The sequence below is a fragment of the Somniosus microcephalus genome, chromosome 11 (assembly GCF_052327205.1).
Source record: "Somniosus microcephalus isolate GS21.2 chromosome 11, FLI_Smic_1.0, whole genome shotgun sequence".
NCBI lineage: Eukaryota > Metazoa > Chordata > Chondrichthyes > Squaliformes > Somniosidae > Somniosus > Somniosus microcephalus.
The window spans coordinates 12612186-12637994 of record NC_140997.1 but is presented as its reverse complement, the minus strand read 5'-3'; the positions used below and the strand labels follow the sequence as shown (position 1 = coordinate 12637994).

Here is a 25809-nt window from a genome sequence, read left to right as displayed (position 1 = left end):
CCGGCTCTTTGAAAGATCTGTCCGATTATTCCCACTCACCGACCCCCGCCCTTTCCCCATAAGCCCTGCAAATTTTCTCCCCTTCGAGTACTTATCCCATTCCCTTTTGAAAGTCACTATTGAATCTGCTTCCACTGCCCTTTCAGGCAGCGCGTTCCAGATCATAATACCTCGTCTTGTACAGTTTCATCGTGAACACGGAAACAACATAGGCACGTCATTCTTTTATTTCACATTTTAAAATAAAACAAATTTACACGGTGGAGACTTTTCCCCGTCTGATCCAGTGTTTACACGAGTAGTTTTTTTTGCCAGGAAGTGAGCACAGGATGGGGAGGGGAAAGAAGCATTTTGATTGGCTCTTCAGTGGCGCTACAAGCAGCGACTGCCCCAAGGCCTCATTTTATGCATTAACGTAAACACCACAGTCAGCAAACTAGCAGCTCGGTCGAGCTGCGCGGATATAAACTGAACACGGGGCCGGTGATGAAAGGGAATAAAGAGGCAGGGGCAAAAAAAGGGGAAAAAAACGAAGGGAAATCAGAAATAAAAACAGCAAATGTTGGATAGACACAGCAGGCCAGCAGCCAGCCTTAGTAACCATTAAGAGCAAAGCTCATTGGCTGCAAAGCACTTTGGGACATCCTGAGTTGATGAAAGGTGCTATAGAAATGCAGGTTTGTACATTGTTTGGATAGAAATGCTTTGGAGGAATGGGCCTCTGTGAGGAAGGGTCCACACCTGATAAGCCCACCCATGTCTTCTCTCCTCCGGTGGGGACAGGCTTGCTGTGTGTTTCCAGGAGGTTTTGTATTGATGCGGGCAGGTGGCAGGCTGAGGCCTGCTCTCCACAGCACCACTAATCCTCAGTGTGAAGGCTGCTCACTGAGGTCATGACCACGAGATGTAGAACCCTTTCGCCAGGGCGAGGTGGAGATTATCGACATTCAGAACCTGCAGGGAGACAGAGACAACTATATATTCATTCAAAAATATATGGGCACCAATCAATGTACAGCGCCTGGTATATGAGCACCAATCAATGTACAGTGCCTGGTATATGGACACCAATCAATGTACAGTGCCTGGTATATGGACACCAATCAATGTACAGTGCCTGGTATATGGACACCAATCAATGTACAGTGCCCGGTATATGGGCACCAATCAATGTACAGTGCCTGGTATATGGGCACCAATCAATGTACAGCGCCTGGTATATGGGCACCAATCAATGTACAGTGCCTGGTATATGGGCACCAATCAATGTACAGTGCCCGGTATATGGGCACCAATCAATGTACAGTGCCTGGTATATGGGCACCAATCAACGTACAGTGCCTGGTATATGAGCACCAATCAATGTACAGCGCCTGGTATATGAGCACCAATCAGCGTACTGTGCCTGGTATATGGGCACCAATCAACGTACAGTGCCTGGTATATGGGCACCAATCAGCGTACAGTGCCTGGTATATGGGCACCAATCAACATACAGCGCCTGGTATATGGGCACCAATCAACGTCCAGCGCCTGGTATATGGGCACCAATCAACGTACAGCGCCTGGTATATGAGCACCAATCAATGTACAGCGCCTGGTATATGGGCACCAATCAATGTACAGTGCCTGGTATATGGGCACCAATCAATGTACAGTGCCTGGTATATGGGCACCAATCAATGTACAGCACCTGGTATATGGGCACCAACCAGCGTACAGCGCCAGGTATATGGGCACCAATCAATGTACAGCGCCTGGTATATGGGCACCAATCAGCGTACAGTGCCTGGTATATGGGTAAAACATCCCAAAGCGCTTCACAGGAACGTTATCAGACAAAAATTGACACTGAGTCAAAGAAGGAGATATTAGGGCATGGGATGAAAATCTTGTTCAAATTTGTAGGTTTTAAGCAGGGTCTTAAAGGAGCAAAGAGAGGCAGAGAGGTTTGGGAGGGAATTCCAGAGCTTAGGGCCTCGACGGCTGAAGGCACGGCCGCCAATGGTGGGGCGAAGGGAAGGGGACAAGCACAAGAGACTAGAGTTGGAAGAATGCAGACTTTTTGGAGGGTTGGAGGGCTGGAGGAGGTGACAGAGATAGGGAGGTAACAGCAATAAGGAGGTGAGAGCGGTAGGGTGGAGAGAGCGAGAGGGTGGAGAGAGCGAGAGGGTGGAGAGAGCGAGAGGGTGGAGAGAGCGGTAGGGTGGAGCGAGCGAGAGGGTGGAGAGAGCGAGAGGGTGGAGAGAGCGGTAGGGTGGAGAGAGCGAGAGGGTGGAGAGAGCGATAGGGTGGAGAGAGCGGTAGGGTGGAGCGAGCGAGAGGGTGGAGAGAGCGAGAGGGTGGAGAGAGCGAGAGGGTGGAGAGAGCGAGAGGGTGGAGAGAGCGAGAGGGTGGAGAGAGCGAGAGGGTGGAGAGAGCGGTGGGGTGGAGAGCGGTAGGGTGGAGAGAGCGAGAGGGTGGAGAGAGCGAGAGGGTGGAGAGAGCGAGAGGGTGGAGAGAGCGAGAGGGTGGAGAGAGCGAGAGGGTGGAGAGAGCGAGAGGGTGGAGAGCGAGAGGGTGGAGAGAGCGAGAGGGTGGAGAGAGCGAGAGGGTGGAGAGAGCGGTGGGGTGGAGAGAGCGGTGGGGTGGAGAGAGCGGTGGGGTGGAGAGAGCGAGAGGGTGGAGAGAGCGAGAGGGTGGAGAGAGCGAGAGGGTGGAGAGAGCGAGAGGGTGGAGAGAGCGAGAGGGTGGAGAGAGCGGTTGGGTGGAGAGAGCGAGAGGGTGGAGAGAGCGAGAGGGTGGAGAGAGCGAGAGGGTGGAGAGAGCGAGAGGGTGGAGAGAGCGGTTGGGTGGAGAGAGCGGTAGGGTGGAGAGAGCGAGAGGGTGGAGAGAGCGAGAGGGTGGAGAGAGCGAGAGGGTGGAGAGAGCGAGAGGGTGGAGAGCGCGGTTGGGTGGAGAGAGCGGTAGGGTGGAGAGAGCGGTAGGGTGGAGAGAGCGGTAGGGTGGAGAGAGCGGTAGGGTGGAGAGAGCGAGAGGGTGGAGAGAGCGAGAGGGTGGAGAGAGCGAGAGGGTGGAGAGAGCGAGAGGGTGGAGAGAGCGGTTGGGTGGAGAGAGCGAGAGGGTGGAGAGAGCGAGAGGGTGGAGAGAGCGGTTGGGTGGAGAGAGCGGTTGGGTGGAGAGAGCGGTAGGGTGGAGAGAGCGAGAGGGTGGAGAGAGCGAGAGGGTGGAGAGAGCGGTAGGGTGGAGAGCGAGAGGGTGAAGAGAGCGAGAGGGTGGAGAGAGCGAGAGGGTGGAGAGAGCGGTAGGGTGGAGAGAGCGAGAGGGTGGAGAGAGCGAGAGGGTGGAGAGAGCGGAGAGAGCGAGAGGGTGGAGAGAGCGAGAGGGTGGAGAGAGCGAGAGGGTGGAGAGAGCGGTTGGGTGGTGACAGAGACAGGGAGGTGACAGAGACAGGGTGGTGACAGAGACAGGGTGGTGACAGAGATAGAGTGGTGACAGAGATAGAGTGGTGACAGAGATAGAGTGGTGACAGAGATAGAGTGGTGACAGAGATAGAGTGGTGACAGAGACAGGGTGGTGACAGAGACAGGGTGGTGACAGAGACAGGGTGGGGACAGAGACAGGGTGGGGACAGAGACAGGGTGGGGACAGAGACAGGGTGGGGACAGAGACAGGGTGGGGACAGAGACAGGGTGGGGACAGAGACAGGGTGGTGACAGAGACAGGGTGGTGACAGAGATAGGGTGGGGACAGAGACAGGGTGGTGACAGAGACAGGGTGGGGACAGAGACAGGGTGGCGACAGAGACAGGGTGGTGACAGAGACAGAGTGGTGACAGAGACAGGGTGGTGACAGAGACAGGGTGGCGACAGAGACAGGGTGGCGACAGAGACAGGGTGGGGACAGAGACAGGGTGGCGACAGAGACAGGGTGGCGACAGAGACAGGGTGGCGACAGAGACAGGGTGGCGACAGAGACAGGGTGGCGACAGAGACAGGGTGGCGACAGAGACAGGGTGGGGACAGAGACAGGGTGGGGACAGAGACAGGGTGGGGACAGAGACAGGGTGGTGACAGAGACAGGGTGGGGACAGAGACAGGGTGGGGACAGAGACAGGGTGGGGACAGAGATAGAGTGGTGACAGAGATAGAGTGGTGACAGAGATAGAGTGGTGACAGAGACAGGGTGGTGACAGAGACAGGGTGGTGACAGAGACAGGGTGGGGACAGAGACAGGGTGGGGACAGAGACAGGGTGGGGACAGAGACAGGGTGGGGACAGAGACAGGGTGGGGACAGAGACAGGGTGGGGACAGAGACAGGGTGGTGACAGAGACAGGGTGGTGACAGAGATAGAGTGGTGACAGAGATAGAGTGGTGACAGAGATAGAGTGGTGACAGAGACAGGGTGGTGACAGAGACAGGGTGGTGACAGAGACAGGGTGGTGACAGAGACAGGGTGGGGACAGAGACAGGGTGGTGACAGAGACAGGGTGGTGACAGAGATAGGGTGGTGACAGAGATAGAGTGGTGACAGAGACAGGGTGGTGACAGAGACAGGGTGGCGACAGAGACAGGGTGGCGACAGAGACAGGGTGGGGACAGAGACAGGGTGGCGACAGAGACAGGGTGGCGACAGAGACAGGGTGGCGACAGAGACAGGGTGGCGACAGAGATAGAGTGGTGACAGAGACAGGGTGGTGACAGCGATAGGGAGGCTACAGAGATAGGGAGGTGACAGAGATAGGGAGGGGACAGCGATAGGGTGGTAACAGAGATAGAGTGGTGACAGAGACAGGGTGGTGACAGCAATAGGGAGGCTACAGAGATAGGGAGGCGACAGAGACAGGGAGGCGACAGAGACAGGGTGGCGACAGAGACAGGGAGGCGACAGAGACAGGGTGGTGACAGAGACAGGGAGGTGACAGAGACAGGGTGGTGACAGAGACAGGGTGGCGACAGAGACAGGGAGGTGACAGAGACAGGGTGGTGACAGAGACAGGGTGGTGACAGAGACAGGGTGGCGACAGAGACAGGGTGGCGACAGAGATAGGGTGGCGACAGAGATAGGGTGGCGACAGAGACAGGGAGGCGACAGAGACAGGGTGGCGACAGAGACAGGGAGGTGACAGAGACAGGGAGGTGACAGAGATAGAGGGTGGCGACAGAGATAGAGGGTGGCGACAGAGATAGAGGGTGGCGACAGAGACAGGGTGGCGACAGAGACAGGGAGGCGACAGAGACAGGGTGGCGACAGAGACAGGGTGGCGACAGAGACAGGGAGGCGACAGAGACAGGGTGGCGACAGAGACAGGGAGGCGACAGAGATAGAGGGTGGCGACAGAGACAGGGTGGTGACAGAGATAGGGAGGTGACAGAGAGAGGGTGGCGACAGATAGGGAGGCTACAGACTTTTGAAAACCGAGGAGAGAGGTAGAAGAATGATTGTTGGTGAAATCCTGGCATGTCCAGCCTCACCTGGTTTGAAGAGTAGGAAAAGGGAACAGCTGTCTGATTTACGACGACCTTAGACGGCCGCAACTTGACCCCGAACACGCTCACGGTGTCCACCTTGATGTAGGTAGCCTCTACGTTCACATGCAGCACGTTGGAGATCAGTTGGTTCTGCAGAGCGAACACACAACACCGCAAGAGGAAGGGTTCAATATGAGGGCACAGCGTTCAGCAGACGGCCAGGGGCAGAGCCAAGACCCTGCAACCCTCGACAGTCAGGGGTCACCGAGCAGATCCAGCGAAAGGGACACCTGTGCAATCGTATCGCTGTCTAGTAAAATGTAGGGGCCGCAAACCGAACCCACAAGTCACGACACTGAGTGGGCAACTCTGTGCCTTTTGAAAGCTCTCTCCCGAAGATGTTTCTCCTCGCTGGGGTACGGTTTAGGGTTGCTCTGGAGTCTCCAGGAATTAAAGATTAATTGCAGGACACTGCAGCGAGCAAAGTCCCAGGAGAAAAATTATAGGGGCACTAAAAAAAAGTTTTTTTAATTCTCTTTGAAAACTTTTGTTTATTAGTTACAAAAATATCAGAGATTGGGGGAAAAAGGCTGTTTGACTGACAGTCAAGAAGCATCTAATCAGTTAATGGAAGAGTCTATACACGTTCTAATTGGCCGTGGGAAGGCAGGGCGCCATGGAGATTGACGTGTCAGGCGACCAATGGTGGGAGAGGTGGAGGTTAGAGGTCATGTGTTGACACCTCCAGGGACATGTCCAACCAGAGTTGGCAACCCTAGTATGGTTACACAGCCAAGCACGATCCAAGTCCTCAGCCCGTGCCCACCAGCATAGACATCCAATGGGGTTTTGGATGGTGATTGGGAATGGGGAGTCTGCCCGGCCAGGCTCAGATCCTGGGACTTTCCTGATCTGTTTGGCTTGGCTACTCACCCACCTGACCACTATCCAGTGTGGACGTCGGACGAGGAGTGGATCGTGCTCCAATGTGTGAAGCCCTCCACGGTCAAATAGCCCACCGCCACTCACTGTCCAGGATCACAGGCGAAGAACGGCCACTTGGCTGCGGTGATGGGGTGGGGGAGGAGAGGGGGGGGCGCAAAGACAGGCACCTGTAGAACTGTATCTTGACACCAGAGGGGGCACAATCTTAAAATTAGAGCCCGGCCATTGAGGAGGGAGTTCAGGGAGCACTTTCTCACACAAAGGGTGGTGAAAATCTGGAATTCTCTAACCCAGAAAGGCTGTGGATGCTGGCGGTCAATTGGAACGTTCAAGACTGGGAGATTGGATATTTTGTTGGGTAAGGGTATCAAGGGAATTTACAGCACAGAATCAGGCCATTCGGTCCCACTGGTCCATGCCGGTAAATCCTTCTATTCCTTTCTTCCTTATGTACTTCCCTCGGGAAGCTTATCTAGCTTCTCCTGAAAGGCATCTATGCAGGTACATGGAGTCGAGGTGCAGATCAGCCATGATCCCTCGAGCAGTCTCTCGAGGAGGCTGAACGGCCTATTCCTGTTTCTTTGTTCCGCCACCTTCAGCACAGAAAGGGGAAAAATTGGGCGGGTGGGGTGGGGGGAGGGGGGGAAGAAACCTGACCATAAAATAGGTATGAAAAAATATCAGCAGTTAACGTCCCACCGGCAGTCGCTCAGCAACACGGGACTTGAATGAAATGCTTTCCCGGATTCGGGAGTTTTGGGTTCAGGGTTGTACCTTGTCCGCTGCAAATTCAACGTAAGTATAATTGTTTCTCTCGTAGGTGTCCAGACTCTCCCCGTCATCCCAAAAGAGGCAGCCCTTCGCCGATGCGTTCTGGGACAGAGCCACCAGCAGGTGAAGAGGGTTCCTGCTACTCGCCCAGGTAGTCGTGGCAGGTTCCTGTTCAGAAACAGAGGCAACAGCGTCAACCTGGAGAGCGAGGGCTTGCTGTGGGTTAAGGGCATCGAGGGGATTTGAGGCTAAGGCGAATGAATGGAGTTGAGGTACAGATCAGCCTTGATCTAATGGAATGACGGGACAGGCTCGAGGGGCTGAATGGCCACCTCCTGCTCCTATGGAGAGCTCCAAGATTTCCAGTGCCACGAAACCACGCCTTTGGGAATGGAAAGAAGGAACTTGCATTTATATCACGCTTTTCACAACCACAACACGTCCCAAAGCGCTTTACAGCCAATGAAGTACTTTGTGACGTGTATTCACTGTTGTAATGTGGGAAACGCAGCAGCCAATTTGTGCACAGCAAGCTCCCACAAACAGCAATGTGATAATTGACCAGATAATCTGTTTTAGTGATGTTGGTTGAGGGATAAATATTGGCCAGGACACCGGGGAGAACTCCCCTGCTCTTCTTCCAATTAGTGCCGTGGGATCTTGTACATCCACCTGAGAGGGCACTCGGTTTAACGTCTCGTCTGAAAGACAGCATCTCCGACAGTGCAGCACTCCCTCAGTAATATACTGGGAGAGTTGGCCTCGATTTTAGGAGATAACTGGTCGAAATCTTGAAAGGGGTTCAAAAAAAAACCAGCAAGAAATCTAAGTATGAAACAGAAAGCGCTGCGTCGTGTTGGCATGAGGTACCTGCGTGGGGATGATCGCCCCCTCTCGAAGGTGCAGGTTGATGGTGTCCAGAGGAGCGGGCAGTTTGATGTACTCTCCCATGCTACTGAGGGGCGAGCCCTGTTGGTAAAGAACACGTAACGGTTAAGGTGATTGAGCTCGAGGTCAACCCAGGGCCCCAAGACAACATCTGGAGAGTTTTGTACACAGGCACAAGACAGCAGTGGCCGTAATTCAGAGAATGAATGGGCGGTTGGAGGGGGTGGTGGTTAAATAAAGATTGCAGGCTGGTGCAGTTGAGAAGACAGTCCCTGGAATGAGAATCAGCTGTCTACTGTGTCAGCTTTAGCTCAGTGGGTAGCACTCTCGCCAACTTCACCGTCTCATAAATCCCGAGACAAACTCGTAAAAATCATGAGATTTGGTAAGAAATCATGAGTTGCTATTCTTTTTTCAAACATAAACCAATGTAGATCAACAGTCCGTTTATAAACCTCATTAGTGGCTTTATTTAATCTCTAACGGGTCACAGCTCTTTACAAAAACTATATTACAGGTAGACTATCCTTTATCCGAAAACCTCGGGACCAGCCGTGTTTCGGTTTTCGGAAAATTTCGGATTTCAGAAGGTATTTTATAAGACTGGGAAATTTGTCGGCGGTGGGGGTCGGCGGGGGGTCGGGGTCGGCAGGGGTCGGTCGGCGGGGGGTCGGGGTGGGGGTCGGCGGGGGTCGGGGTCGTGCGCACGACTTACGCTGAACGAAAAATCTTTCGGTTTTTAGAGGTTTTCGGTTTTCGGAAGTTCGGATAAAGGATAGTCTACCTGCTGCATATGATCAAAATCCATGACGAGGCCTTGGACAACGTGGACCACTTTCCATACCTCGGGAGCCTACTGTCAACAAGGGCAGACATCGACGACGAAGTCCAACACCGCCTTCAATGTGCCAGTGCAGTCTTCGGTCACCTGAGGAAGAGAGTGTTTGAAGACCAGGACCTCAAACCCTGCAATAAGCTCATGGTCTACAGAGCAGTAGTGATAGCCGCCCGCCTGTATGCTTCACCTCAAAGCACTGGAGAGGTACCACCAACGCTGCCTCCGCAAGATCCTGCAAATCCATTGGTAGGATAGGCGCACCAACGTCAGTGTTCTCGCTCAGGCCAATATCCCCAGCATCGAAGCTTTGACCACGCTCAATCAGCTCCGATGGACGGGCCACATCGTCCGCATGCCCGATACAAGACTCCCAAAACAAGCGTTCTACTCGGAGCTCCGACATGGCAAGAGAGCCCCAGGTGGGCAGAGGAAACGCTTCAAGGACACCCTCAAAGTCTCCTTGAAAAAGTGTAACATCCCCCCCGATACCTGGGAATCCCTGGCCCAAGACCGCACAAAATGGAGGAGAAGCATCCGGGACGGCGCCAAACACCTCGTGTCTCTTCGCCGGGAGCAAGCGGAAGCCAAGCGCAAACAGTGCAAGGAGCGCACGTCAACCCAAGCACCCCACACACCCGCCCCTTCAACCACCGTCTGCCCCACCAGAGACTGTAGGTCCCGCATTGGACTCATCAGTCACCTGAGAACTCATTTTTAGTGTGGAAGCAAGTCATCCTCGGTTCCGAGAGACTGCCTAAGAAGAAGATTACTGCATCTGAAAATGCTTTGTGCGGTCTTGGGCCAGGGATTCCCAGGTGTCAGTGGGGATGTTGCACTTTTTCAAGGAGGCTTTGAGGGTGTCCTTGAAGCGTTTCCTTTTTTAAATTTCCTAGCCGTTATCACCACGCTGCCAGTCATCTCAGTTTATATTTATGGCTTGGGCCACCTGCCAGCAGCAAGAGGCAAACTTTCCGCCGACTGCCCGCCTGTTTGATGTTAAAATCAATTCTCAACTCTCCTGTGAACCAGAACCAAAACCTCCGCTATTATACGTCCTGTATCTGAGGTAATGTCAGCCATGGCTCAGTGGGCAGCACCCTCACCTCTGAGTCAGAAGGTTGTGGGTTAAAGTTCCACTCCAGAAACTTGAGCACAGAAATCTAGGCTGACACCCCAATGCAGTGCTGAGGGAGTGCTGCACTGTCGGCGGTACCGTCTTTCGGAGATCTAGGGTGGTCATTTTGACTTTGGGCGATACATAAAACGGGCAATAGCGAATCGACAGCCATCTTTCAGATGTGACGTTAGACCGAGGCCCCGTCTACTCTCTCAGGTGGACGTAAAAGATCCCATAGCAGTATTTTGAAGAAGAGCAGGGGAGTTCTCCCCGGTGTCCTGGGCTAATATTTATCCCTCAATCAACATCACTAAAACAGATTATCTGGTCATTAGCACATTGCTGTTTGTGGGAGCTTGCCGTGCGCAAATCCTATAGTACAACAGTGACTACACTTCAAAAGTACTTTAGCAAAATACTGCGGATGCTGGAAATCCAAAATAACAACAGAAAATGCTGGAAAAACTCAGCAGGCCAGGCAACATCCGTGGAGAGAAAATAGAGTCAACGTTTCGGGTGAACCCTTTGTCAGGACCCTTAGTCTTGACAAAGGATTTTCACCCGAAACATTGACTCTATTTTCTCTCCACGGATGTTGCCTGGCCTGCTGATTTTTTTCAGCATTTTCTGTTGTTATCTTCAAAAGTACTTCATTGGCTGTAAAGCGCTTTGTGACGTCCGGTGGTCGTGAAAGGTGCTATATAAATGCAAGTCTTTCTTTCCAGTCCAGAAGTAACGCTACGTTTTATCAGCATTTTTGGCCACCACCATAAACTCTGCTCCTTGTCACGGACTCCATCCTCCTCCCCAGCCATTCACTCAGGCTGAGCCAGGCAGTGTGAGACCTTGACCTCTGTTTGATCCAGAGCTGTGCTCCAAACACCACATCCTGCCCATCACCACAGCTTCTTGTTTCCAGCTCTGCATCACTGCCTGTTTCTGCTCCTACCTCAGCTCCTGCCCCGCTAAAATCCTTTATCCTTGCTTTTGTCACCGACAGAATATTTTCCTCCACTGCCCTTGTTCTGTCTCGGACTCTCCAACCTCCAGAATTTCTGACTTGGCCACTCTGAATCTTTTCTACACTCAGGTCCTGATCACCCATTATCCCCATTTTCACAAACTCACTCTGGCTGCCTGCCCCCCCCCACCCCCACAACACTTTTTAAATTTAGAATCTTTGTCGGGATCTTCAAATCCCTTCATGACCTCAACCCAACTCCCTGCGACCTCCTCCAGTTTTATACCTCCTCTTGTATCCTTTAGCCTTTGGGCTCTGGACTGTTGTGCGTTTCCCAGTCCCTTCGCCTCGCCATTGGTGGCAGGACCTTTAGCTGCCTCGTCTCTTTCTCTGGAGGTCCCTCTCTAAAGCCCTCCACCTCTGGCTTCTCTCCCCACCTTGAACAACCAGCTCAATGCACTCTATGCAATTTCGGGCAAAATAAAGTGAAGACAGTTCAAGAAAATTAATGTCCGATGCCTTTAAACCGATAGATTCCACATTAGAATTTTTCCAATACAATATTTCTGAAATACAGTGGCCTTTGCACAGGATTTAGTGTTCGCAGTTCCAGCACCTACCTCCATAAACTGTTTCCCCTCTTTGCTGCAACTCCCCTCACAGCTTACTTTCTGGATTTCACACATGGATTAAAGGAATCCTTCTGTTGCACACCTTGTAGTTTTGAACCATACAGGAACGGTTTTAACACCCATCTTATATGCCGCATTGAAAATTTGCTATCGTATAAGATCAAAACTCCTCAACCAGCAGACATGCAGTTAGCCCCGCTCTCTCCCCCTCTGGATCACCCCGCCAGGTCAGTCAGTCGGGGTCTCACTGGCAGGGTCACACCTCCTTTATGCTTTGTGAAGATGACATTGAAACGTACCTGTTGATCAATCAGTGTCCCGGTAACGGGAGCCCGGCCCCTTTCAGAATTGGAATATTATATATAGACTAGAGGGGCGCGGGGCACCCAGGCAGAGTTCTCCTTTTCTTCTGGTTTGGAATTAATCAACTGGTCCACTCGCAAGTTTTCTGAGTAAAATTGCGAGATCGTGAATTGGGGGGTTGGGGGGGGGGGGGGGGGGCAGATTTTCACTAAAAATTGCAGGTCGCGCGATTAAATAGTCAGAAGGTCGTGGGTTCAAGTCCCACTCCAGAGACTTGAGCACAAAATCCAGGCTGACACTCCCAGGGCAGTGCTGAGGGAGCGCTGCACTGTCGGAGGTGCCGTCTTTCAGACGAGGCGTTAAACCGAGGCCCCGTCTGCCCTCTCAGGTGGACGTAAAAGATCCCGCGGCCACTATTGCGAAGAAGAGCAGGGGGGGTTTATCCCCGATGTCCTGGCCAATAGTTATCGTTCAACCAACACCTAAAAAAGATGACCTGGTCATCATCAGATTGCTGTTCGTGGGACCTTGCTGTGTGTAAACTGGCTGCCGCGTTTTCCACATTACAGCAGTGACTATTCATGACCTCAGGACATCCAAAAGCGCTTTACAGCCAATGAAGTACTTTTTGTGGTGTAATCACTGTTGTAATGTAGGAAACACGGCAGCCAATTTGCGCACAGCAAGCTCCCACAAACAGCAATGTGATGTTGGCCAGATCATCTGTTTTAATGAGGTGTTGGTTGAGAGATAAACATTGGCCCCAGGGTACCGGGAGAGAACTCCCCTTGCTCTTCTTCGAAGACGGCAATGGGATCTTTTACCTCCCACCTGACAGGGCAGACGGGGCCTCGCTAAAGAACCCCCAGTTAAACGGAGCTGTCTGAGCTCTGCCACATTTGCTATTGAGCAATGAAACTGGCCTTCGCGTTCTCCAGGATTCCTGCTCATGACCCCGATGGAAAGCGCATGCGGGTGGATACGGTGGAGAGTTGCCAACCCTCCAGCATTGTCCTGGAGTCTCCAGGAATTACACAGAATATACAGCACAGAAACAGGCCATTCGGCCTAACTAGTCTGTGCTAGTGTTTATACAGCAACTTATATTTATATAGCGCCTTTAACGTAATAAAACGTCCCAAGGCGCAATATAGATATAAGGCTTCACACGAGCCTCCTCCCATTCCATCTGCCTCACCTCAGCCTTTCAGCCTATCTCTCTATTCCCTTTTCTCTCATGTACTCATCTAGTTTCCTTTTGAAAACATCTAAGCTATTTGCCTCAACCACTCCCTGTGGTAGCGAGTTCCACATTCTAACCGCTCTCCGAGTAAAGAAATTTCTCCGTAATTCCCGATTGGATTTATTGGTGACTATCTTGCATTTACGGTCCTTAGCTTTGGATTTTCCCACAAGTGGAAACCGAGGCCCCGTCTGCCCTCGCAGGTGGACGTAAAAGATCCCACGGCCACTATTTCGAAGAAGAGCAGAGGAGGTCTCCGCGGTGTTCTGGCCAATATTTATCCCTCAACGAATACCTATCTGGTCATTTTGGGACGTCCTGAGGTCATCTACATCTCCACGTCGACCCTATTCAACCCATTCATAATCTTAAAGCCCTCGATCAAGTTACCTCTAAGTCTTAAGGCAGGATTTTCATTGGGCCGTGGAGGCGGGATTGGAGGCGTGTGGGGGGATTAAAATCCCGAAATCGGGGGGCACGAACCCATCCCGCCCCCAACCCGCCTCCATGTCAGTTTCAAAGGAGGCGGGTATCCGACCCGCGCTGGGACCCGCCTCCCCGAGGCGGGAAGGGGATTAGTGCCAAGTAGTTAACAGGCAGTTTTTAGCCTAATCCCTATTTTTATTGCTGAAGTGTGGGATTCCCGACGGCTCCAAACCACGCCAAGTTAGCGAGGCGGACCGTCGGGCTGAAGGGCTTGGAAGGTTCCAGATGTCCGGTGTTCAGGTGAGTGATGGGTGCATGAGTACAGAGGTAAGTGTGTTTGGTGTGTGTAAAGTGTTTAAAGAAGTTTTACTTACCTTTACAGCCTTCCTTCCTTCAGGTCTCGGGAGTCCCTCATCTCACCGGCACAGAAAGCAGAATGGCCGCGAGCTGTCAAAATCTGCAGCATTCAGCTTTCTGTTCTGGAAAGATCTCTAAATCAGCCTGAGAGGAAGGAATTAACTTAGAGTACAGATTGTCAGTGTTTGACAGCTTCAAAGAGCTATCAAACGCTGATATTTCATCTGTCAAAAGCTCTTGACAGATGAAATGTCAATCTGTGACGTCACCTGTTGCCGGGTGGCCCTTAATTGGCCTGCTGAGCCCACTGGGCGGCCTCAACAAGGTCAATCAAGTCAAAATCACATGAGTTGGTCACAACTCGATGGAGGCGGGACTACAACCCCGAAAGTTGTAGTCCCGCCTCCTACCCGCCTCCTCAATGAAAATCCAGCCCTTAATCTCCAGAGCACAGCTGTGAGCAACACCCAGGAGAAACAAAATCATAGGAACATTCAAAAAAATCACTCTCCATAAACACTTTATTAGTAATTAAATTATTGGAAATGGGAAAAAGACTTTGACTGGTCGGGGTCGTTGGAGGTGGGAGGTCTTGCGATAAAACCTCCAAGCAGAATTGCCAACCCTAATATGGGCAAAGGTCAAGATCAGGGAGTTATAACACCAACCATTCCACAGCCAGTGATTGCAAGGTATTTGTTCACCAGCGCACTGTCCCTTCCAATATACTCGCTGACTGACTGGAAACCCATACTTACCGTGTAAAAGTCATACCAAACCCCCTTGGGGAAGTATGCGGCCACAGTGTCTGCCCCTGGCTCTAACACCGGGCTAACGAGAAGGCTGCGTCCCCATAGAAACTGTCTGTCGATGGAGTAAGTGTTTGTATCTTCAGGAAACCTGAATTGAAAAAAAAAGAACAATTTCAGAAAATCACCGGCCAATATAAAGAGGGTTATTATTAGGCAAATTCCACCCACCCTCCCGTCCTTGAAAGCACTGCCTCACCCTGGGACAACCTTATAGCTATAGGACACAACCATCTGGCGTGAGGGTCAGTGTTCAGGGATGCTCAGGTAGGGGATCTTATCCACCATCACTGGACAAACAAGCAGAACGCACACTTAAAGCACCTCGAACTGGGGGGCGAAGACTGATTCCGGCCACAGTAACTGCCGATTCTAGGAGTAACATGGCCACCTCCTGCTAACTTCAAACCTGGACAGGGCAGTGGACCAGGCCAGACAGGGGGAGGGATCAAGGCAAAGCAAACTTCAGAACTCAAGCCAATAATGGAAGTTCATTGAGAAGCGTAATAACTTTAACAAATGTTGTCACATCATAGGTAGAAAACATGGACAGTTATTTGACTGAACAGACTGAGAGTCTGGGGAAGCCACTGAAAACTGGAGAGACTGGTTCAATAGCGGTGGGTGAGATCCCGATCTGGGAGTGGGATGGTGGGTGCCTTCCCTCTGATGATTCTGGGAATGGGATGGTGGGTGCCTTGCCTCTGATGATCCTGGGAATGGGATGGTGGGTGCCTTCCCTCTGATGATCCTGGGAATGGGATGGTGGGTGCCTTCCCTCTGATGATCCTGGGAATGGGATGGTGGGTGCCTTGCCTCCAATGATCCTGGGAATGGGATGGTGGGTGCCTTCCCTCTGATGATTCTGGGAATGGGATGGTGGGTGCCTTCCCTCTAATGATCCTGGGAATGGGATGGTGGGTGCCTTGCCTCTGATGGTAAGAACATAAGAAATAGGAGGTGTAGGCCATTCGGCCCTTCGAGCCTGCTCCGTCATTCAATGAGATCACGGCTGATCTTCTGCCTCAACTCCATTCACCGGCCCTATCACCATATCCCTTGATGCCCTGACTAGTCAGAAATCTATCGACTTCTGTTTTGAATATACCCAATGACTGAGCCTCCACAGCCCTCTGGGGTAGAGAATTCCAAAGATTCACCACCCTCTGTGTGAAGAAATTTCTTCTCATCCCAGTCCTGAATGGCCGACCCTTTATTTTCAGGCTGTGGCCCCTGGTTCTAGACTCCCCAGCCAAGGGAAACATTCTCCCAGCACCCACCCTATCAAGCCCTGTGATAATTTTGTATGCTTCAATGAGATCCCCTCTCATTCTTCTGAATTCAAGAGAATACAGGCCTAGTTTACTCAATCTCTTCTCATACGACAGTCCCGTCATCCCAGGAATCAATCTCGTGAACCTTCGTTGCACTCCCTCTATGGCAAGTATATCCTTCCTTAGGTAAGGAGACCAAAATTGTGCACAGTACTCCAGGTGTGGTCTCACCAAGGCCCTATATAATTGGAGTAAGACTTCTTTACTCCTGTACTCAAATCCTCTTGTAATGAAGGCCAACATACCATTTGCCTTCCTAATGGCTTGCTGCACCTGCACATTCACTTTCAGTGACTCATGTACAAGGACACCCAGGTCCCTTTGAGCATCTGCATTCCCCAATCTTTCACCATTTAGGAAATACTCTGCCTTTCTGTTTTTTCTACCAAAGTGGATAACTTCACATTTATCCACATCATATTCCATCTGCCATGTTCTCGCCCACTCACTGAGCCTGTCGAGATCCCCTTGAAGCCTCTTCACATCCTCTTCACAACTGACGCTGCCACCTAGCTTTGTATCATCAGCAAATTTGGAGATGTTACATTTAGTCCCCTCATCCAAATCATTGATATAGATTGTGAATAGCTGGGGCCCAAGCACCGATCCTTGCGGTACCCCACTAGTCACAGCCTGCCATCCTGAAAAAGACACATTTATCCCTACTCTTTGTTTTCTGTCTGTTAACCAATTCTCAATCCATGCTAGTATATTACCCCCAATTCCATGTGCCCTAATTTTGTTCACTAACCTCTTGTGTGGGACCTTATCGAAGGCCTTCTGAAAATCCAAATACACCACATCTACCGGTTCCCCTTTGTCTACTCCACTAATTACATCCTCAAAGAACGCCAATAGGTTTGTCAAACAGGATTTCCCTTTCATAAATCCATGCTGACTCTGCCCAATCTTACTATTAGTTTCTAAGTGCCCAGTTATTGCATCCTTTATAATAGATTCCAGCATTTTCCCAACTACTGATGTAACATAGAAACATAGAAGATAGGAGCAGGAGTAGGCCATTCGGCCCCTCGAGCCTGCTCCGCCATTCAATGCGATCATGGCTGATCATCCAAATTCAGTACCCTGTCCCTGCCTTCTCCCCATATCCCTTGATCCCTTTGGCCTTAAGAAATATATCTAACTCCTTCTTGAATATATTTAATGAATTGGCCTCCACTGCCTTCTGTGGTAGAGAATTCCACAGGTTCACCACTCTCTGGGTGAAGAAATTCCTCCTCATCTCAGTCCTAAATGGCCTACCCCTTATCCTTAGACTGTGACCCCTGGTTCTGGAATCCCCGACCATCGGGAACAGCCTTCCTGCATCTAGTCTGTCCAGTCCTGTGAGGCTAACGGGTCTGTAGTTCCCCGTTTTCTCTCTCCCTCCTTTCTTAAATAGTGGGAATGGGATGATGGGACTAATTTCAGAAAGTAGCTACTTACTCGAAGAGAATGGCTCTGGCCACCGTCTCCCCGAGGGCGTGCGAGCGGTGGAAGAGCGTGTAGAGGTACGGGAGCAGAGAGTAGCGGGTAAGGAGAGCACGCTTCATTGCTGCCTGAGCGGATTCACTGAACGCCGTCGGGTCCTGAGCCTGGTGAAGCACAGAGGCCAGTTCAGAAAATAAAACCGTCACCAGATTAACCTCAGGAAACGTGAGGCTGCATTCATTAAAATTTCAAACGCTAAGCCATCTTTAGTCCAGAATATTAAACATAGAAGATAGGAGCAGGAGTAGGCCATTCGGCCCCTCGAGCCTGCTCCGCAATTTAATGAGATCATGGCTGATCATCCAAATTCAGTACCCTGTCCCTGCTTTCTCCCCATATCCCTTGATCCCCTAACCAGTGGCAGGGGAGCCACGCAGAGCGCCATCAAGTTCAAGGACATGGGACGACGGCCAGTTTTCCCGAGGTCCCGACCTCTGTCTCCCTCCTCCGGGATAATCCTTTCCCACGCATTGAGTCTGAGTCGGAGGGCAAAATGTCACCCGGAGCTCCTCCCTTTCTCCTGCCCATGCTGTCCATTTCATGGTACGTCCGATACACACTCGGGTTGGCGTGGTGATGTAACGGCTGCTTTTACTCCAGTCTCTCTGGAATATTCTCTCTGGCTATAACTTTCAATAGAAGATGAGGCCCTGGAGTGTGATTGCTACCGGATGCAGACTCCCATCGGGGGGTGGGGTGGGCCCTCCAGTGTTCAAAGCGAGTAAACAAAGCCCCTCCCCAGAATGTAACAGTGCTACAGTTCTACTTGCCCTTCCTGTGAGGAGGTGCTTGGCCTTCCGAGGGAAAACTGCCTACAGTGGCTTAACCGAATCAGGAGCCCACCGTGCGGGGCGGATATCGCAGCACTGCACCCCATCACTCCGCGTGGCAAGGGTCCCGGGAGTTGGGTTGGTGACCAATGTTCCCTCTAATTCTGTTGGGCCCTTGAAGGGGCTGCACGGGCCATTCAAAATATCGCGCATGCGCGGTTTTTGAAGTGAAAAGCCTGCAAGCCGGCTGCACGGGTTCCCTGGAACACTTACAGGGAGCATTGTTCGTGACCCTTTGAGCAGACACTGGGACAGAGTACCTAGGCTAACACTCCCAGTGCGGTACTGAGGGAGTGCTGCACTGTCGGAGGGGTCATCTTTCAGATGAGATGTCAAACCAGTTGTCTGCCATCTCAGGTGGGCGAAAAGATCCCATGGCACTATTTGGAAGAAGACCAGGGGAGTTCTCCCCGGTGTCCTGGCTGATATTTATCCCTCATCCAACATCACTAAAAACAGATGATCTGGTCATTATCACATTGCTGTTTGTGGGAGCTTGCTGTGCGCAAATTGGCTGCCGCGTTTCCTACATTACAACAGCGACTACACTTCACAAAAAAAGTATCTTATTGGCTTTAAGCGCTTTGGGACGTCCTGAGATCGTGAAAGGCGCTAGAGAAATGCAAGCCTCTATTTCTGCAACTTTTCAACACAGGTTTTTTTTATATATATACTCGCTCTTTCTAAAACCCGCAAACTCGGTAATACCTTCTCCTTTTCGACGTTGTGGTTTCGGGAGAAGGGGTAGAAGGCACCGAGCTGCATCCATCGGACACACAATTCCTCTGTGGTACTCCCGCCAAATCCACAAATATCTGCTCCCACAAGAGGAATTCCAAACATATTGAAATTCAGGATGCCTGCAGAACAGAAAGGCGTAGAGGTTCGGGGGGTGACAACATTCTGCCCCATTGCCACCTGCCTCACACACAAACACTGCCACGAACACTGCCAAATCACTATCAACTGCACAAAAGGTCCTTTCATTTAGGCGTCATCCGTGGCTCAGTGGGCAGCACTCTCGCCTCTGAGTCAGAAGGTTGGGGTTTCAAATCCCACGTGAGCACATAATCTAGGCTGACAGTCCCAGTGCACTACTGAGGGAATGCTGCACTGTCGGAGGGTCAGTACTGAGGGAGCACTGCACTGTCGGAGGGGCAGTACTGAGGGAGTGCTGCACTGTCGGAGGGTCAACACTGAGGGAGCGCCGCACTGTCGGAGGGTCAGTACTGAGGGAGCGCTGCACTGTCGGAGGGTCAATACTGAGGGAGCGCTGCACTGTCGGAGGGGCAGTACTGAGGGAGCGCTGCACTGTCGGAGGGGCAGTACTGAGGGAGCGCTGCACTGTCGGAGGGACAGTACTGGGGGAACGCTGCACTGTCGGAGAGGCAACACTGAGGGAGCGCCGCACTGTCGGAGGGGCAGTACTGAGGGAGCGCTGCACTGTCGGAGGGACAGTACTGGGGGAACGCTGCACTGTCGGAGAGGCAACACTGAGGGAGCGCCGCACTGTCGGAGGGTCAGTACTGAGGGAGCGCTGCACTGTCGGAGGGTCAGTACTGAGGGAGCGCTGCACTGTCGGAGGGGCAGTACTGGGGGAGCGCTGCACTGTCGGAGGGGCAGTACTGAGGGAGCGCTGCACTGTCGGAGGGGCAACACTGAGGGAGCGCCGCACTGTCGGAGGGTCAGTACTGAGGGAGCGCTGCACTGTCGGAGGGTCAGTACTGAGGGAGCGCTGCACTGTCGGAGCGGCAGTACTGAGAGAGTGCTGCACTGTCAGAAGTACCGTCTTTCATATGAGACATTAAACTGAGGACCCGTCTCCCCTCGCAGGTGAACGTAAAAGATCCCACGGCCACTATTTTGAAGAAGAGCAGGGGAGTTCTCCCCCGGTATTCTGGCCAATATTTATCCCTCAACCAATTATCACTAAAACAGATTATCTGGTCATTATCACATTGCTGTTTGTGGGAGCTTGCTGTGCGAAAATTGGCTGCCGTGTTTCCCACATTACAACAGTGACTCCACTTCAAACAGTACTTCATTGGCTGCAAAGTGCTTTGGGACGTCCTGAGGTTGTGAAAGGCGCTATATAAATGCAGATTCTTTTCTTTCTTATTGACTTGGCGCAAGGCCGTCCAAGCTCTGTCTTTGTGGTTTGCTCAGTTGTGTGAGGAACAAAGCTAAAATCCGGTTTCCAGGTTAGATAGTTACTTGAAAAAAGAGATGCATTAAACGGAAGACAACGAGGGCAGGAGACTGGGATTCCACTCAGTGGCTCTTGTGGAGAAAACGATTGATGGCCCTTTTCACGACCCCAGGACCTCCCCAAAGCACAGATGCGACGGAGAAGGAAAAACCTCAGCAGGCCAGGGCAGCGTCCGTGGAGAGAGAACCAGAGTTAACGTTGGCCTGCTCCTGCGCAATAACACTCGACGGCTCACCAAACCTCAGTGCAGTAATGGGACATTTCCATATCCCCACAGAGGCCATTCTCGCACCTTCCCGATTAGGTGCAGTTTTGTACTGTGGCTTCCTGAGGTAGCAACTAGTTCACCTAATGGGACACTTGCCATTGAGAGAAGAGGAGCCTTTCGCCTGGGGACCAGACCCTTCCAGAGGTGAGGTGACATTGCTTTAGCCACTGTACCACTCCGCCCCCAACACCCAGTTAACTAAACCTGTACAAAATGATATTAAACATTGTTCTGGCTAAATTCTTACATAAATAGGATAAGCAACTTTTCAAAGGTGTGGGATAACCTGCACTCAGATTTAATTCCCTCTGTGTGTACACAATCACTGTTTGCGTTCTCCTGTCTTCCATTGTTTTAATGCAGTTATCAAACCATTTCAAATTAACCAGTACGACAGCAAAATACTGCAGATGTTGGAAATTTGAAGAAGGGTTTCGACCCGAAACGTCAACTCAAATTTCTCTCCACGGATGTTGCCTGACCTGCTGAGTTTTTCCAGCACTTTCTGTCGTTATTTCAAATTAACCAGTGTGCTCACCAAGACCGGAAGTTAATACAAACGGGTTAAAGAGACCACACAGAGAGGACTGAATCCCATCGTGTCTCAAACGCTTACAAACAGCAACAACAACTTGCATTTATACAGCGCCTTTAATGTAGTAAATCATCCCAAGGCGTTTCACAGGAGCAATTATCAAACAAAATTTGACACCGAGCCACATAAGGGGATATTAGGAAGGTGACCAAAAGCTTGGACAAAGAGGTAGGTTTTAAGGGGCGTCTTCAAGGAGGAGAGAGAGGTAGAGAGACGGAGAGGTTTAGAGAGGGAATTCCAGAGCTTAGGGCCCAGGCAGCTGAAGGCACGGCCGCCAATGGTGGAGCGAAGGAAATCAGGGATGCGCAAAAGGCCAGAATTAGAGGAGTGCAGAGATCTGGAGGGTTGTAGGGCTGGAGGAAGTTACAGAGGTAGGGAGGGGGCGAGGCCACAGAGGGATTTGAACACAAGAGTGAGAATTGTAAAACTGAGGCGTTACCGGACCAGGAGCCAATGTAGGTCAACGAGCACAAGGGTGATGGGTGAACGGGACTTGGTGACATGATCGAGTCATGAACATCCATGCACAAACACTCATCGACACACACTCATGTACAACACGCACACATGTACAACACGCACACATGCACATTCAAACACGTGCACACATGCACAGTACGTCATGCGTGTATGCACACACTCAATCATATGCACGCACGTTCACACACAGAATGAGGAGCCATTCGGTACCTGGAATAGAAAAGTACATGTCCTTCCATTGACTCTTGTTGTCTCCCAGCCAGTGTCCCGAGTACCTGCCTTGACTCGGGAATGTCGATCGGGAAATTACAAATGGGCGTTTCTGACGAATTTTAACCAAAGCACTGGGGTAAAGAGAAAATAACATTTCAGCCAATTAGCACGTTAGAAGCAGTATTTTGTTATCCCTTTTACAGACACTAGGGGTCAGCACTGAACACAGGCCCCACACCGACCGCAGGCCCCACACCGACCCCACACTATCCGAAGGCCCGATACTGACTGACCGCAGGCCCCATACCAACCCCACACTATCCGAAGGCCCCACACCGACCGCAGGCCCCACACCGACCGCAGGCCCCACACCGACCGCAGGCCCCACACCGACCGCAGGCCCCACACCAACCCCACACTATCCGAAGGCCCCACACCGACCGAGGGCCCCACACCGACCGCAGGCCCCACACCGACCGCAGGCCCCACACCGACCGCAGGCCCCACACCGACCGCAGGCCCCACACCGACCGCAGGCCCCACACCGACCCCACACTATCCGAAGGCCCGATACTGACCGCAGGCCCCATACCAACCCCACACTATCCGAAGGCCCCACACCGACCGCAGGCCCCACGCCAACCCCAGGCCCCACGCCGACCCCAGGCCCCACGCCGACCCCAGGCCCCACGCCGACCCCAGGCCCCACGCCGACCCCAGGCCCCACGCCGACCCCAGGCCCCACGCCGACCGCAGGCCCCACGCCGACCGAAGGCCCCACGCCGACCCCACACTATCCGAAGGCCCGATACTGACCGCAGGCCCCATACCAACCCCACACTATCCGAAGGCCCAATACTGACCGCAGGCCCCACACCAACCCCACGCTATCCGAAGGCCCGATACTGACCGCAGGCCCCACACCAACCCCACACTGTCCGAAGGCCCGATACTGACTGCAGGCCCCACACCAACCCCACACTGTCCGAAGGCCCGATACTGACCGCAGGCCCCACACCGACCCCACACTGTCCGAAGGCCCGATACTGACCGCAGGCCCCACATTGACCCCACACTGACCCCACACTGTCCAAAGGCCTGATACTGACCGCAGGCCCCACATTGACCCCACACTTACCGAAGGCCCCACACTGACCGCAGGCCCCACACCGACCCCACACTGTCCGAAGGCCCGATACTGACCGCAGGCCCCACACCGACTGAAGGCCCCACACCGACCCCACACTGTCCGAAGGCCCGATACTGACCGCAGGCCCCACAGTGACCGCAGGCCGCACACCGACCCCACACTGTCCGAAGGCCCGATACTGACCGCAGGCCCCACACTGACCCCACTGTCCGAAGGCACCACACTGACCGCAGGCCCCACACCGACCCCACACTGACCGCAGGCCCCACACCGACCTCACACTGACCGCAGGCCCCACACTGACCCCACACTGTCCGAAGGCCCCACACTGACACCACACTGTCCGAAGGCCCCACACCGACCGAAGGCACCACACCGACCACACACTGACCGCAGGCCCCACACCGACTGCAGGCCACACACTGACCACACACTGACCGCAGGCCCCACACCGACCGCAGGCCCCACACCGACTGCAGGCCACACACTGACCACACACTGACCGCAGGCCCCACACCGACCGCAGGCCCCACAGTGACCGCAGGCCCCACACCGACCGCAGGCCCCACACTGACCGCAGGCCCCACACCGACCGAAGGCCCCACCCTGACTGCAGGCCCCACACTGACCCCACACTGTCCGCAGGCCCCACACTGACCCCACACTGTCCGCAGGCCCCACACTGACCCCACACCGACCGCAGGCCCCACACCGACCGCAGGCCCCACACTGACCCCACACTGTCCGCAGGCCCCACGCTGACCGCAGGCCCCACACCGACCGAAGGCCCCACACCGACCCCACACTGTCCGCAGGCCCCACACTGACCGAAGGCCCCACACTGACCGAAGGCCCCACAACGACCGCAGGCCCCACACCGACCGCAGGCCCCACACCGACCGCAGGCCCCACACTGACCCCACACTGTCCGCAGGCCCCACACCGACCGAAGGCCCCACACTGTCCGCAGGCCCCACACCGACCCCAGGCCCCACACCGACCCCAGGCCCCACACCGACCCCAGGCCCCACACCGACCAAAGAGCCCACACCGACCGCAGGCCCCACACTGACCCCACACTGACTGCAGGCCCCACACTGACCCCACACTGTCCGAAGGCCCCACACTGACCCCACACTGTCCGAAGGCCCCACACCGACCGAAGGCACCACACCGACCACACACTGACCGCAGGCCCCACACCGACTGCAGGCCACACACTGACCACACACTGACCGCAGGCCCCACACCGACCGCAGGCCCCACACCGACTGCAGGCCACACACTGACCACACACTGACCGCAGGCCCCACACCGACCGCAGGCCCCACAGTGACCGCAGGCCCCACACTGACCGCAGGCCCCACAACGACCGAAGGCCCCACCCTGACTGCAGGCCCCACACTGACCCCACACTGTCCGCAGGCCCCACACTGACCCCACACTGTCCGCAGGCCCCACACTGACCCCACACCGACCGCAGGCCCCACACCGACCGCAGGCCCCACACTGACCCCACACTGTCCGCAGGCCCCACGCTGACCGCAGGCCCCACACCGACCGAAGGCCCCACACCGACCCCACACTGTCCGCAGGCCCCACACTGACCGAAGGCCCCACACTGACCGAAGGCCCCACAACGACCGCAGGCCCCACACCGACCGCAGGCCCCACACTGACCCCACACTGTCCGCAGGCCCCACGCTGACCGCAGGCCCCACACCGACCGAAGGCCCCACACTGTCCGCAGGCCCCACACCGACCCCAGGCCCCACACCGACCCCAGGCCCCACACCGACCCCAGGCCCCACACCGACCAAAGAGCCCACACCGACCGCAGGCCCCACACTGACCCCACACTGACTGCAGGCCCCACACTGACCGCAGGCCCCACACGGAACGCAGGCCCCACACCGGCCCCACACTGTCCGAAGGCCCGATACTGACCGCAGGCCTCACACCTACTGCAGGCCCCACACCGACCGCAGGCCCCACACCGACCGCAGGCCCCACACCGACCGCAGGCCCCACACCGACCCCACACTGTCCGAAGGCCCCACACTGACCGCAGGCCCCACACCGACCGCAGGCCCCACACCGACCACACACTGACCGCAGGCCCCACACCGACCGCAGGCCCCACACCGACCGCAGGCCCCACACCGACCGCAGGCCCCACACCGACCCCACACTGTCCGAAGGCCCCACACTGACCGCAGGCCCCACACCGACCGCAGGCCCCACACCGACCACACACTGACCGCAGGCCCCACACCGACCGCAGGCCCCACACCGACCGAAGGCCCCACACCGTCCCCAGGTCCCACACCGACCCCAGGCCCCACACCGACCCCAGGCCCCACACCGACCCCAGGCCCCACACCGACCGCAGGCCCCACACCGACCGCAGGCCCCACACCGACCGCAGGCCCCACACCGACCGAAGGCCCCACACTGACCCCACACTGACCGCAGGCCCCACACTGACCGCAGGCCC

General features: G+C 54.1%; 1 protein-coding gene across 4 annotated transcripts in view; it reads right to left on the bottom strand.

Annotated features, from left to right (window-relative positions):
* Positions 1 to 211: 211 nt before the first annotated feature.
* Positions 212 to 25809, bottom strand: part of gaa2 (alpha glucosidase 2) — a 65269-nt gene continuing 39671 nt past the window's right edge. For all 4 annotated transcript variants that reach the window (XM_086000229.1, XM_086000226.1, XM_086000225.1 and 1 more), the window contains 8 exons: positions 22160 to 22293; positions 19106 to 19257; positions 17523 to 17671; positions 14692 to 14833; positions 8039 to 8137; positions 7172 to 7336; positions 5456 to 5602; positions 212 to 954 (listed from right to left, as the gene is read on the bottom strand). In XM_086000229.1, coding sequence (XP_085856355.1) covers positions 892 to 954; positions 5456 to 5602; positions 7172 to 7336; positions 8039 to 8137; positions 14692 to 14833; positions 17523 to 17671; positions 19106 to 19257; positions 22160 to 22293 — 1051 coding nt within the window. In that variant the 3' untranslated portion in view covers positions 212 to 891. The remainder of the gene's footprint in view (positions 955 to 5455; positions 5603 to 7171; positions 7337 to 8038; positions 8138 to 14691; positions 14834 to 17522; positions 17672 to 19105; positions 19258 to 22159; positions 22294 to 25809) is intronic.